The sequence below is a fragment of the Pomacea canaliculata genome, linkage group LG9, assembly GCF_003073045.1.
Source record: "Pomacea canaliculata isolate SZHN2017 linkage group LG9, ASM307304v1, whole genome shotgun sequence".
Taxonomy (NCBI): domain Eukaryota; kingdom Metazoa; phylum Mollusca; class Gastropoda; order Architaenioglossa; family Ampullariidae; genus Pomacea; species Pomacea canaliculata.
Window position 1 is genome coordinate 16,617,529 of NC_037598.1, and position 15,570 is coordinate 16,633,098.

The 15,570-nt window shown below is 35.6% G+C and overlaps 1 protein-coding gene across 1 annotated transcript; it reads left to right on the forward strand.

Annotated features, from left to right (window-relative positions):
* Positions 1-1,509: 1,509 nt before the first annotated feature.
* On the forward strand, positions 1,510-13,623 carry LOC112572320 (mitogen-activated protein kinase 14A-like). Its single transcript, XM_025251933.1, is given in 13 exon segments — positions 1,510-1,945; positions 2,888-2,922; positions 2,925-3,016; positions 3,341-3,399; positions 4,140-4,251; positions 5,126-5,155; positions 6,538-6,585; positions 6,888-7,002; positions 7,960-8,031; positions 8,407-8,486; positions 9,649-9,727; positions 10,798-10,971; positions 12,004-13,623. Coding segments are annotated over 13 exon segments (1,089 nt in total). The 5' UTR covers positions 1,510-1,817; the 3' UTR covers positions 12,069-13,623.
* The last annotated feature ends 1,947 nt before the right edge of the window (positions 13,624-15,570 follow it).

The following is a 15,570-nucleotide window of genomic DNA, read 5'->3' on the forward strand; positions in this document are numbered from 1 at the left end:
CAAAGGGATTTTTCTTTGAGGCGATCTTTCACGTGGTCACATGACTGCTCATAAACATAGTCATCTGTTATTTTCATAATAATCGAAACATTAATCTGCAATAAAAAGTCTTCTTTTTTAAAGCATCAAATGGTAAATTTAGGCCTAGCTATCTTTTCTCGAATGAATATATCTATATAGGCTTACATGACACCATTGAGTATTGCTGCAGTTTGATTTGCAAGCACACTCACACACAGAGAAGGGAAAGGATTTCTAAACCTAAAATGAGTGTAAACAAGTTCTAATCTTCGTTATAGTCTGTATACATTACATTAATGTAATGAAATTATTAAGATAATATCCACATTACTGACCGTTCCAAATTATGTGGAAATCGGTGATGAAGTTTCTCAAAGTGGTAACTTATTAAAACAGTGGCGCAGGAAGATGCTCGACTTTTTTGAGGGAGCAGACTCCATGCTGACAGTGAACGACATTCACATGCTAATTGCCACCTCAGTATTTTTTTTTTTTGGGTGGGTAGGTGTTTGGCTACCCTCCGCCTTGGCCTGATTTCTTGATTTCTACGCCACTAAAGAATACCTATAAGATAAAATTATGGTACAAGATTGTCAGGGTCTGCCATGAAATCCACTGAGCATAAAATTTTACTGGATTGGAATGAACTACAACTCTCCATACATAACAAAAAGCAATTAATAAGTCGAGATCTCATGCAATTTGATGACCAGAACATATACATTAACTGTCGAAAGTGTTCTTAGGGCGGAATATATTGCTTAGCACTGGGCCTGGCTGGGCCACACTTTCACCTTTTTAATCACATAATGTTCACATTAATTGTCGACTGTTCAGCTACGTTTAATTTAATTTGTTCCTATCAAGTGATAATATGAAAGAAGAAATTTAAATCCTGTCTCGCAACCGAAAGAAAGCACTCAAAGCAAATATAGTGAAACATCACAGACTTCCTAAACAAGGAATCAGCATCGCACTGAAATCGCCTGACGTCTGCCACAAATTCACACTTGCAGAATGTCGACTACTACAGCAGGGGTGGATTTTCTACCCTATATATAACTACTACACTGGATCGACATCTGTGAGTAAAAATATATTCACACTGCACGTTGTTTAGTTTCACAAGTCTCTCTTTTCTCAAGATGAAGATGTCCGAGGTTACCGACGGTCACAGGGTTAGTTTAGCACAGGATAAAATGTTATAAACAATTTTATTTAATTTTCTCACAAAATTCACCGAAACGATCCCTCTTTCCAAGGCTCTGGCCATAGAACCCTGAAAATGAAGAGCATCACAGCTCTCAACCTACCGCCTGCGATATCGGACTTCGCTCACCCTCAGCCAATAAACTCGATCATACAACAACAGCGACAAAGAAAATATTCGCGGTTTAATGGAGCGATGATTTCACTCCTTTTTCAATTCCCTGACAGACAGCTGTCGACACTGACTTCTGTCCGTCTGCTCCTCGCTGCAACAGGCGGAAGTCGGCGGAAGACAGGATGACGTCAATGGCTGAGCAGAAGTGTCAGTCATCAGTCATGCTCAGCTTAGCTGTCGGCAGGATTTCGGAGGTTTTACTCTTGACTTACAAATAAATGAATGTTCTCGTTTTCTGTGGACTTCTCCTATCAGTGCCGAGTGAGACAGACAGTTTGGTCGCGGACAAGTTGTTATCACAGAGATTCATGTCCGTGTTGTTATCAGACATCAACCACATTCTTATGACTTCAGTCACACTTCTGCAAGGTGCGCCGCTTTCCTTAAGTTCTTCCTGATTACAGTTCAGAACATGGCGTTGCCACAGAAGCGATTACCATATGGATTTCATGCTACAGAACTGGCTGGTATTCGCTGGGAGATGCCGGTGCGATACCAACATTTGTCTCTTCTGGGCAGCGGAGCGTACGGTCAGGTGTGGTAAGTATATACATTACTCGTTTGTCCCCAGTGAAGATAACTGATGAGAACACAATGGTCACATTCCGAAGACCAAGAGTATATCTATGGTGAATTGGGTGGTTAGGAGATACTTTTATGTAGCAGGGTTGATAGAAATGTTTGCAGGGACATAAGGCAAAGTTGATAAGTGATGACATTGATGTGCAAGTCAGAAAACAACAATAATCCCTTGAACAAATATATGCTGTTGGAGAGATCGTCCAGTTATTCTTCATACATCGAGTCTTAGTTCCTTTCAGTAAGCTTTCAGCATCCTTGGTCAGCAAAACTGCTTAGTTCATCTGTAAATGTTTTGGTCTGTCTGTGTAGTGCACACTGCTGAGTAAAAGTAAGAGAAGTGGACATAAACATTCCAAACATTGTGCATCTACCACCACCCAACATATTGCATAGGCACATTCATTTCTGATGTATGTTGTATCTAGAGATAAAACTTAACTTGTTAAATGTCCATTTTCTTTGTCTGAAATAAACCAGCATGTCCTTAAAGATAGAAAAAAAGAAATAGCACTTGTTTTCATACATATTACATAACCAAGTGATAGGGTTGCGTTGTATACATCCTGTCAACCCTTGAATTTTTTCATTTTGATGTGACAATTACTATGCAAACTGCTAGTCTTGTAATATGACATGACAGCAGTGCTATAATTATATAACTGCTGGTAATTGAACTCTTAAGAAACAAATTACTGGTAGATTTTTTTATCCTGATTAATCCCCATTCAGATTTAGAAAAAAGGTCAGCCTGTTATAATAAATATTATGAGTGCTTATTAACAAATATTTGTCATTTTATATAAATGATTAGCCAAAATTGTTCATGCATGGATACATTTATAAGAGGTATGTTGTTATCAGATGTGATAGTATTATGTATTTTATAGTTTGATGTTTCAGTTCAGTGGAAGATGCAGTGACCAAAACAAAGGTTGCAGTAAAAAACTAGCACGACCATTTCAGACAGAGATATTTGCTAAGCGATGCTACAGAGAAATTTGCTTGCTACAGCACTTTAATCATGAAAATGTGAGTGCTTTCTGAAAATATTTCAAATATTTGACTGAACATTTCTTAAGAAATTGATACTTGTTAAGCCTTCTTTGCGTTGACAGATGCAAACAAAGAAAACCATTCAGTGTTCTTGTTTTGATTTGCTTTGAACGCAAGAAGCATATAAAACTAAGTAGAGACACTGAAAAAAATTATTAAAAAGGTTGTTCTCACTAAAATGATACACTTTGGTATACATTGATGCCAGCAAGAAGCAAGAATAAATATATTAAGCCAAGTAGATTGGTACATTTTATCACCAAAACAGTTTTTATTTAATCTTTTTATTTGTTTCTAAAGATCATTAATCTTGTGGACTTGTTCACCCCTGACACATCATTTGAGAGTTTTTCAGATGTGTAAGTACAATAATTTTTTAAGATCATTTGACAAACTTAGTGTAGTCTTGAGTGGTCTAATAGCCCAATATCAAGGTGCCTTTAGCTGTTTGCACCTAGATATTCATTATCATATTTTTCCACAAATCACTTAAGTACACAGTCTTTGCAGGAATCAGAGGAGCAGTCTTGCTAACAATCAATCATAAACCACAATATTAGTGAAAACAGCAATCATGCTAACACCAACTTTCATAAATTACAATACTTGTGAAAACACAGCAGTCTTACCAACACCAACAGTCATAAACCACTTTATTTCTATTAGTGAAAACATGGTGGTCTTGACAACATTAACTAGTCTTAGTAAGTATGCAGCTCTAGTTCACATAGTCCTGGTGCACTTGGATTGTTTCTTGATTGTATAGTACATTATCATTCTTATTATTATAGCAAAAACAAGAAATGATGACCCTTTCAGTGGAAGTAGCTAAAGGTAGCTTCATATTAGATAAATGAAACAACAGTAGTGTAGCAAGATGCTCAGCTTTGAGTGGGGCAAACTTTATGCTGATAGTGAACCACAAAGCAAGATACATAAGCCTTGAGTGGGAGGGACTATGCAGGAAACAGCATTTTGTCGTTTTGATAAGAAGTGTGGCAAAGCTACCGTTAGAAAGCCTGCCACACACCTGATTCATAATGGTTTTGGACTTTATTACTCTAAAGATGCATAAACTATTTTAAATTTATTTTTGCAGATATCTGGTGACAGGGCGGATGGACTCAGACCTGCATGAGGTTCTTAAGAATCAGACATTGAATGATGAGCAGATTCAGTTCCTTCTCTATCAGATTTTGCGAGGTCTCAAGGTCTGATCATCTTTGACAGTTGAGAGTCTGTCTTTTAGAGTAGCTATAATCACTTTATGTGGTAATCCCCTTTCACGAGATTAATTTTTGTTTGTTCCTGCTTGACTAATCCAGTTCAGATACTTGTTTAAATTTTTTATTACCCTTCATCATGGACTTTAATGTAATCCCATGTTAATATAATTATTGAATGTCTTACAAAGGCACTTTGATTTACTCATATTTATCTTTTTTACATGTTGACAGATGTTTAGGAAAAATATAATTCACATAAATATGTTGCTAATGACTCGCATATCATATGGCCAATAGCAGTGATGACCATTAGGCATGAGGGTAAGCAGGTGGGCCTGTGAGCAAACAGATCTAACAAGCAGTTTTTAATTTAAACGAGTACATCACAATGATAAGTTCTTGAATATTGAATTTAGAAAAAAGTATAGTATCATGTAGGACAGATTACATGAGCACAAAAGCTTTAGAAGAGATTTGGTCTCATATGGTGCATGCTCAGGTGGACTGACGTGATTTCAGACTTGCTGCTGACAACATTTTGAGATGTTAAATGGAGGTCCTTGCAACCCTATGGTGGCTAATTTAAAACTATCCGTATCATGTTGAATTAGATAGATGAGATGTATAGAGAGATGAATTGACAAACAAGATATTAAAGAGATATATATAAAAACATAGTACATTATTTTAACAGCGCTTATTGAAATATTATCATTGTGTACTATATTTTTATATGGCTGGCTAGATGACACTGTATTATATGCTATTAATATAATGAAGTAAGGAATCCTTTTGCATTTAATTAAGATTTTTGGCAGTTTCACTGATGTTATATATCTTTTCTGTTTCCTGGCTGTAGCACATCCATTCTGCTGGAATAATTCATAGAGTAAGTACAGTCACCGCAACCACAACTTTCCATATAAAATGATGGCAGTTACTTTAGATTATGAACATATCTTGTCACATTTTTTTTTTACTGTTACATATTTGGGTGGTGCTATTTCTTGTTTGTGTTTGTGACAGTTTGTGCTGTTTTTTTTTTTTTTTTTTACTTATGGCTTAGAAGGGGATTTAGTGGTGCTATTTTTTATCCTTGTGACAGGGGATTAGGGTGGTGCTGTTACTTATGGTTGTGACAGGGGATTTTTTAGATGTCACAAATTTTCATTTCCAGATCTTTCCACTCACCAGCTTAGAAAACTTATTTTAGTGATTCTTTTGTCTAGAGCATTTTGTTTAAGTACTGTGTGTAGGCAAAATAGAATAGTGGAAATAGTATGCAGAACCATTGCATAGAGTACTGAGTGGATAAAATATGAGCATATGAACAATATGTGTACAGGAACCTGCTTTTGTATGAATATGAATAGTACAGTTATTGAGCAGTACATTTGATTATTAGTGTTACGAAAGTGAGTAGTTTCCTTCTGTCCATCCAGACCAAGGTGCTTAACCTGCAGGTCTCTTGTGGCTTTTCAGACTCTTATTTTGGCCACGAATATGAAGTTTCCAAGAATATAGCAAGAAGTTTTGGGAAGCTTGGTACTCTGTTGTTGGGTTAGCTATATATATTTGTACATGTGCATGGCAAAATAGAGCATAGTTGGATGTTTTTGCTGATTAAGCTTAAAAAATGAAGGCCATAATATAATTTTTTTATCTGTATAGAACTTTCATTTTATTTTTTAATAAAAATCACTGATTTTTAACACTTCACTTTGCTCTCTTTAAATTTTTGATGCAGCTAGTACTCAAAATTCAGGATTACTGATTATCATCCAGAGCTTTGCATTTGATTAGCTACTACAGAAATAGTTCTGACATGAAAGTATTAGTAAAAAAAAAAAGGAAGTCTGATTTCTGATTTAGCTGAATATGGTTTTTGTATTGTTATAAAATTTGTTTATAATGCAGTTGGTCAATCTTTTAAATGACTGCTAGACTTACAAAACATAGAGTTTAATTCAGAAACTATTCCCAAGGGACTTAATTTCAAGTAAAAATATTAAAAGAATCTGTAAAATAGTAGAACGCATGGAACAACAGTGCAATCAGTTTTAAGTGTTTCTCTTACACAACTTTTCTTTTATGTCTTGCATCTGAATTTGAACCTAAAAGCAGTGTTGTATACATGTATATGACATGTATACATATATACATATCTATTACATGTACCCAAATTTTTATTTTGGCCTATAATTTGCAAAAGGCACCTTTATGGTTCAGAGCAGGAAAAATTGTTTATGCTTTTTTTGTATTCATTTACAGGACCTGAAGCCCAACAATATCGGAGTCAATCAGAATGTGGAATTAAGGGTAAGCTTATTGGTGCTTAAAGTTTACTTTTAACTTTATTGTTAAATTTTCAGTTTGGTGCTTATATAATTGCAGATATAACTTTGCAAATTGATTCTTCAACTTACATTTATTGAAATAGAAAAAAATTGCGTTAAACAGAATGGCTTGTTAGTTTAGGTTTAGTTTATTCCTTGTTGCTCCTTTGAGGAGCATATCACCACAAAACGGCTTGTTAAATAAGAAGAAATTTTCTAGTTACTTTTTTGTGTTACTTGAAGTGGTCCAGCTTGCATCAGTTTTGCTTTCAATTTGTCGCACAGATTCTAGATTTTGGACTTGCACGGCCATCAGCTGATGAAATGACAGGATATGTGGTATGTCGTTGGTATAGAGCACCTGAAATTATTCTCAACTGGATGCATTATGACAGCAAAGGTGAGTAAAAGAAAAAGAGAGTAGAATGTAACTGTTGTGCACTTCCTCAAAGTTCTTGATAAAGCATACTGCATAGTATAGGATTGTAATCTCCTACCATTTGTTTAGTTGTTTCTTTTCATTCTTTTCAATAATAAAGTCATCATATGATGGCTAGGCAGCAGAACCTGACAACATTCTTGCAAAAGCATTGAAGGGAATAAGGTCATCAGAAACCTAATGCAAGAGCATGTCAACAGTTGCAGAAATATGCCACAAATACAATGCTTCTCATTATTGTGGAACTGTCAGTAGAATGGAACTTCTGGCTGTACATCAGCTTTAGAGGCTTCAACAAGACACACAAAGGGCAGACCTACAAAATTAACATTTGAAATGAGAACCAGTGTGGACTGGCCCCATTTTTTGAAAGCTTGTGTCCAGTTTCATAAGACAGGATCTCGGTTGAAACTCATAAAACAAATGGAAGGAAGCAAAGAATACCTGGCAGTATGATTTGAAAATAGATAGGAAAAAAGATGGTCTGCACCTGGAGTCGGATAAAAAGAAAAGTAGGGGACACAGAAAACTGGAACATCTGAGCATGTGGAAAGGGAGCCGATGATTTATTGTCTTTTACATTTCTGTTCTTATTAAGTCATTTATACTTTATTAGATATTTCTTACATATTCCACATATATATTTCTCTTATGTTCCATTATGTTCTGCAGTTTTCAGGTTATTGGCAGTTAAAATAATGTCGTCTGTATAGTTGTTTCTTGGGTGTTTTCCTACAGTGAATATAAGGATGTTTGTGACATTTTTATTTCATTGTCCTTATAGTTACAGCATCTAAGCAGAAACTACACTTTAGTTTGGGTATGTGTATCTTATGTCATCCATTAGCATTTATTACGGAAGTGTTTTGTTTGCTTGATGCTACAAAATGCACAAGAACTTTTTTTACATTTTTGTAGTAGACATCTGGTCTGTTGGCTGTATATTGGGTGAAATGATCACCCGAAAGGCTCTTTTTAAGGGTGTTGATCATATCCTTTTTTTGTTTACCACCTGTCACTGGTGGCCAAACTTATTTTATGTTGTAAAGATAAGTAATTTAAAAGAAGGTGATAGGCAGAAAGTACACTATTGACTAAAACACTAAAGAGAAACTGTGTTGCAAATGCTTTAAGAATTACTTCCCAGTAGACATTGTCTATCAACAGATTTGTATCTGATTTATCTCTGCTGCATGTTATCATATGCATCTGTCATGACAGTATGTGCAGAACTGTCATGCACAGTAAGGAAAGAGGTATGAACTTAACCACTAGCTGCATACTCTTTCTGAAGTTAGCTGTGTGAAAGGGAGATACATGTAGTCCATTTTTGGGACCATTTAGAGAACCTTAACTCCAGCTCAGATATTGACCAGCTCAGTAAAATACTCATTTTGGTGGGCAAACCACCAGAGGACTTCATTCAGAGGATTTCCAGCAGAGATGTAAGTTGCCTGTGATATAATTATGAGCAAGATTGTCATTAGCATTTTGATCTCCCTTGGATAGCAAGATAAAACCTCATGAGCATGTGCTCAGCTGTTGTTGCACAAAGACTTTCACAAATTTGCCTCAAATCCATTAGAATCTTATTCTGCTGCATTCCATGTACCTTTCGGATGGTAGGTTTGGTTAGGCACATAAATTGGGCTACTCTACTTTTTCAAATAAAGTATTCATATCATTACTTTAAAATAATGGCTGGTGTGCTTCAATCATTTAGAAGACAGACATCAAATGAAGTTTTACATGCACAAGCTTTTAAAAATTAGTCAAACGCCCATATTTTGACTCTTGATTGAAGTTTGAGTTATCTTGTATTAAAAATATTCCATTAATTTTAGGAACTTAGGACCATAGGTGATATTGTTCATGGATACATATTAGAAAGCTTGCCTTATGTTTATATGTGTGTGTCCACATGCATATTTTTGTGTATGCATGTTGTCATCAAATGACATTATATCACATTATAGTTCCTTTTTATTGAACCTGCACATTTGTGTATGTTTTTGGATCCTTTAAGAAGTTGTCATGCTTAGAACTGAGTTGAGGGAAAAGCTGACAAATAGGCAATGAGGATAAAAATGGTTAAGATCATTTTAGCAAGGAGGATGAATGATTAAGGTCATTTCAGCAAGGGAAAAGAAAGAAAATAAAGTTTGGAACAGAAGAAGCAAATGTGGAAGTGGGATTTAAATGTGCTGCAAAACTAGAACTAGTGAAGAAACATAAATAGGCGTTTCTAATACCTGTTAGAGAGCGTAGATATGCTATTAAATATATCAACAGGTAAGTAAGAACAAAAGATTCAGGAAAAGGAACTGTACTTGTGGCTTGCAACACAGCTGAGCAGTAGCCACTGATCCATAAAATTTCATCAAAGGCTAGCTGACCAATGTAACATTTAGGACAGTTTGGTTAGTTTTGCTGTTTGAAATATTTTTTAAAAAATGTTAAATATATGCATACATAGTGTGCATGTGTACCATATGCACTCAGTTGTCTCTGTGTGTGTGTGGGTGGGGGCATGTGTGTGGGGGATGTGGGTGGGGGCATGTGTGTGTGTGTGGGCATGCGCATGTGTCTGTGCATGCATATTTTCAGGCACAAAGCTACATCCGTTCACTACCAAATATGCCTAGGAAAGATTTCAAGAAAATTTTTCCCACTGCCAATCCCCTTGGTAAGTGGCATTTTGCTCTGCTAATAAACCTTATGGGTGAAGCACTCATTCTTATATGTTATTTGATTTGGTATGTTATGAAGTTTAGCTAGGTGGCTCATGTGATTAAAAGCACAATATATCACCCATTATATGTTTGTCTTGCTGACCACCCACTCCTATGGCATTTGTTCTTGTCAAAAATAAACGCATAGAAAACTTTTTTTTTTTTTTTTTTGAATGGTGACAATAACAAAAAATCGCAAGATAAATAACTTAAAACTGTTAGAAGATAAGGGTTAAAGCAGAGTTAAATCAGATCCCATCTAGGCAAACCAGGAAAGTTTAGCCAGTAATAAAATATGATTAACCCTTATTTTTGGCAAGAGTTTCAAAATCTTAAACCATTACACTATCTGCTGCAATGTCTGTCAATTATGCTGAGTTTTTTTTTGTTTTTGTTTTTTTGTGGAGGGAGGGGGCTGTTGAATTATACCAATGGAAACCAAAGATAAAAAGTAACTTTAGTGTGATGACCGGAATAAGTTCTACTGACATTTACAGACGAACACAGCATGCATAAAATGGTGAAGCTTTAACATGTGTGTGTGTGTGTTTAATTAACAATGTCAGAAAGGATGGAAGATTTAAAAATTAAAAATAGTTATCTTTTACCCCTTCCCATCAAAAAAAATTTAAGTTTACCTTCAAGCTTTCTAAGAGGAGAAAAATATCATAGATGTGCCCTGCAACTTTGTGTGAGGACGTTGACAAGATATCCCTATCAGTTATTCAAAGTATGGTATAAACAGCTTCCAGAAGCATCTACTATAAATGAGAGCCACAGCAGTACAATGCATCACTAGTCTGAACTGTCCTAATGTATCTGTCAGTGGGGAAAATAATCGCTTATTCCAAAGAAAACATAGCTGCCCAGTCATTCCTGGTTTGTCTTCATTGAGCTCAGTCTTGAAACTTTCCAGACGTAGGTTGTAGAGAAAGGTATGCAACTACTATAAATAGATTTTAATGACTGGATTTATATTTATGCTATGTATGGAGCAAATGAAATATTTCTTTTTCTCTTGCAGCTATAGATTTGCTGGAAAACATGCTTGATCTTGATCCTTGTCGTCGTATTGATGTGGAATCAGCATTAAAACACCCTTATATTGCACAATATCACGATCCTTCAGATGAACCTGTGGCTGCTAAGTTTGATGATTCTTTTGAGTCGCTCAGTTTAGATATTCAGGGATGGAGAAGTAAGTGTCTTTGTTGATGTAATTGATTAAGTTTAAACATTTTTGAAATTGTTTTCTTTATAATAACTTTTTCAAAATATGTTAGTGTGTCACATGAACATACTGATAACAAAGTAGCATTTAGTTTATGTGTTTGAGGAAATATGACCAGAGAGCCTAGGTCAAGATTAGGTTGCTTGAAATAGTCAAAATAAGGATAAAAAAATGGCTAAAAAGAATAAGCATACTTTTATTACATTAGGTAGACTAGATGGCTAGAAAGCACGATAGGTAGACAAGATGTCTCTAGCTTTTTTTTATGTATTTGTGACAAAGCCTTAGGGGTTAGTTTAATCTTTTCTGCATTGATCTCCATGATATTTTGATATTGATACTTTGTCAAGGCATCAAGAAAGGTCAGATTTGTTGTGCCACCAGTATGAACGGATGTGGTTGAGGACCTGTTGATGTTTGAAAATAACTCTTGGCTATTATTCTTAGGGTGAATATTTAGTAGTGCTATCTCCTGCCTCGAAGTCTTCCTGTTCCTCTGCAGTTATCTTTTCTGCTTGTGGTAGCTATATGATTTTCAAAATAACTTTCCTGAGGTGACTGATGAGGCTGCTGATGCAACATTGCCTTTTTACAGTGGCAATTCCTTTTTTCCCAATCTTATTATACTTCATTGAGAAGATGCAAATCATTGCCTCTCCACCTGCGTAGACAAGCTCTGCAGGGCCATTATTTCTGGTGACTTCCTATTCTTTATCTAACTGCACCCTATACTTCATGAAGGATGAGGAATTCACCATTTCCTTATGTTACCGAACTATTTCTCTATCCTGCTCTTTGTTATGTTAATGTGTCTGATTTCAGTAATGACTATCAATTTAGTTGTTATAGTTCTGAATAGTAGATGGAGGAGAAAGACAGCAAAAGAAATGAATTGGTGAAAAATCTTAATTTTTTTCTTAACATTAAAATATTACTCCAAAATTATAAAGTTGCTGAAAATCTAGGTGGTGGTTTACAATTGGTTTGGCAATGTTTCAGAGCGTGTGTACAAAGAAGTGATCTCCTTCAAGCCTCGCGTGCCTTGCCTAGATTTTGCTGGCTAATAGGCAGAGACAAAAGTGCCTACACAATAAAAACCCCACCGGCCGAATCGGCGAAGAATGGTTTAGTAACTGATGTATTGATATGTATTATATTGTTATGAAGTCTTCACTGGGTGAGATATGTTGAAATGTGTCTATAAGATAATGTCTGGAGTAAAGGCTGTCTTTCAGGTCATTTAACAATATACATGTTACATAAAATTGAGTTTGCTCTGTGCAAGGGAGAGATGAATAAATGGCTTGACTGTGTGTGCCACTTATTAATGCATCTATGTCACCACTCAAAAGCAGTTAAAATAAGTTAGTGTAATCATTGCTGATACGTGCTTTGTGGAGTTGACACAGCAAATTTAACAGTTCGAGAACAATAGATATGAAAAGAACATATGCACTTTACTGCATATATATTTTAAAAAAAAATCAAAGTACTGAAGTCATGTTGCCACCATCCTTGGATATTCAAAAATTTTTATCAAGAGGTGAGATTTGCAGCATTATGAAGAAACGATATTAGGCCTGATAGTCCATAGTCCATGTATGAACACTTTATAGTGAGCTGTACATAGATTCAACTATTAGAAATAAAATATTAATTTTTTCTCAGTGTACTTAATTATTATTTCAAATGCTTTCAATTTTTAAAATAAGCTTTAAATACTGACACTGACGCACACTAAACACCAGGTCCTTCACTTATTGACTGCTAATGACAAAATCAAATTTAACATGTTGTCATTATTTTCCTGAGCACCAAGAAGACTATATATGCTCAGAAAATATTACTTTTTATTTTGTGTGTGTGTGTGTGCGTGCGCGTGTGTGAGTGCATGTGTGCTTACAGGAATTGTGCCAAAAATATTAACTGACAGCTTCTGTTAATGTGTTTTCACCATTGTAATGTAAAAAAAAACCTCTTTGCGGATTCCTTAATCTTCCTTTAAAAGAATAATCTAATACTTATGAACTAACCCTTACATTAACCCAACATGATTCCTTGACATGAAGTGCAGCTTCTTACTGACCTGATCCCATGGTTATCACTGTGAACAAATTCTGAGGTAGTTCATAAATGATGCATCAGAAATGCCAGTTAGACAGAATTTTAGTGAAAAAAGACAAAATTTCTGAAGTTGTCTGCAAAAACTTGAGGTAAGACTAAGAATAAACATTTGGAAGACTAGGCACATTAGTGTCACACTAATTTTATTTTGATTACTAAGATTAATTTTATTTGAATTGCAACATTTTAAGGGCATATGTGGGTACTTGAACATTCTAACATACCAAATACCAGTCATTTCTGATGATTCATAGGCAGATTTAAAAGAACAATTGAAAAAAAAAACCAGTAATTTTGCTGTATCACTTTTTATTGACTATGGTAGCTTTCGATATATCAAGATATCTGCAATCTGGGAATCCTTGAAGTGGTTAAGAAGTGACTGACAGTATTCTCTGTCAGGATGATCTGCTTCTCTAACACAGTTATCCATGGGATGTTTAGTTAAAAGTGCTTGTCAGTTGTACGAAAAGGTTATAAAGAAATGTAGCCTCACAAATGCCTTTATTAATCTTTCAAAGCATGTCTGAATGCATGACAGTGTGTGAACTCCATTGCCAGATGTGATGCCAAGTACTGTATACATCACAGATTTACAATGAAATTAGCTATACAAAACTGGATCCTTTTACTATAAGCAACACGTAAGCATCTGTGTTCAGAAGACAGGCAATCAATAACACGTTCTTAGTTTTGCTTTATTTTCAAGTTAACAAGGCATTCATGCACTTCAGTAGTTCCTGAACATGTACGGGATAAACAGCAACTCATCCTTAATGCATTTTAATAGCATAATGTCCAATAAATTATCAACTTTTATTTTAAAACATTTACATGTAAACACAGCGACATTGATTTTGCATACAAGTGAAACAGTCATAAAAAAAATTCCAAGATGTTATAGCAAGCAGTAAAATCAATCAATTTCTACTTGAAACAAGAGTACCTTTAACAACAGTTTACAGATGATGACCGGAAACAAAATGCTTTTAATCTAACATAAGACTGATTTTTTAAAAAATAACAAAAACTAGAAGATTGTGTGAGTCAATTACACTGAAATAAAAACACTTCAACACTTGCTTTTGTAAAAAAACTGACACAATTTGCTAAAAGAACCTCTACTGAGATATAATGCTTTTAGGAACTCAACAGAGATCTACAATTTTTTATCTGCCTCTAACCTGCCCCTGCGTTGTAGTCTTACAAGGGAGTAGTGTAATATAGTATTATGCAGCTAACATTCATGCTGAGATATCTTGACCTCCCTAAACACAGCAGATCACTATTGTTTAGCAGAGGATCACTTTTATCTTAAAACTTTGAACTCTTTACCAAAATGAAACTTTTTTTTCTACTGACATGAGATCTTTTTCCTCTGCATATAACTCTTTACTTTCTTTTTGCAACTTGATGCTATAATTAACAAATTTATAAGCATCTATAATATAACAAACCTCATGTGTTTTTACATTACCCTTCTTCCATTTTGCCTAATTACACTGTTTTCTCTAAATAAAATCCTCATTCATCATATCCCACCTGACCCCAACAGCCTCCTGCTTTTAAGCCAATGCTTTGTGACAGTTTGTGCTCCAAGTCAAAAGCAGGAGTCTTGGCACTCCTTGCAACAGACTTTTCTACTGTGGGCCAACCCTAAGAAGGCAGTGTTCTTCACAGATTTGCTCTCAGCCCAATGGAAGTCCCACTGGTGTCCAAACATGGAGTCCCACCCTGTGTGGTGCAGCCAACTTACCTGTCGGCCCAGCTTGCAGTAATGAGTACCTGACTCCACAGGGTTTGGGAAAGGTAAATCAGCAAGGGAGAAGAGACGGGCACTGACCCCACAAAGGCAGACCTTGAGAAAAAGAGAGGTCTCTAACACACTCCCCAACAACTGAAAAAGGTTAGGCGAAGACCTTTACTTTTTTTTTTGGCACTATAAGTGCTTGCTTCTCATCAAGCCACTGCAGTCCCTGAAGCTCAACATCAGTGAGATTCAAAAACAAACAAGACTGCTCTGCAATGGATATAAGCACACACTGGCATCACAGGGAAGCAAGTGTTTTGTACCAACAAGTTAGATTATTCCAAACATAATGCATAGATCTCCACCACCTACTATGCTCCAAACAAATAAAGATTTCTGCCTGAGGAAATGATATTGCAGTCTCAACAGCCATCTCAAGAGGATCAGCAAAGCAAAACAACACAGTGCTTCGTGCAGTCCTGTCAACCTTACGCTTAAGTGGAAAAAAACCCCCAAAAATAACAAATATTTGACCTATCAACACTCCACCCATACATTAAGTTCTGGGGATCAGCCACTGACATGGTGGAGAGCAGAGTTCATCACCCTAATGGGACAGAAGATTTAAGACAACCCTCCTGCTAAGCACTGAAGAAAGAAGGGAAAAAAAGAAGCAATTCTGGTCGCAAAAT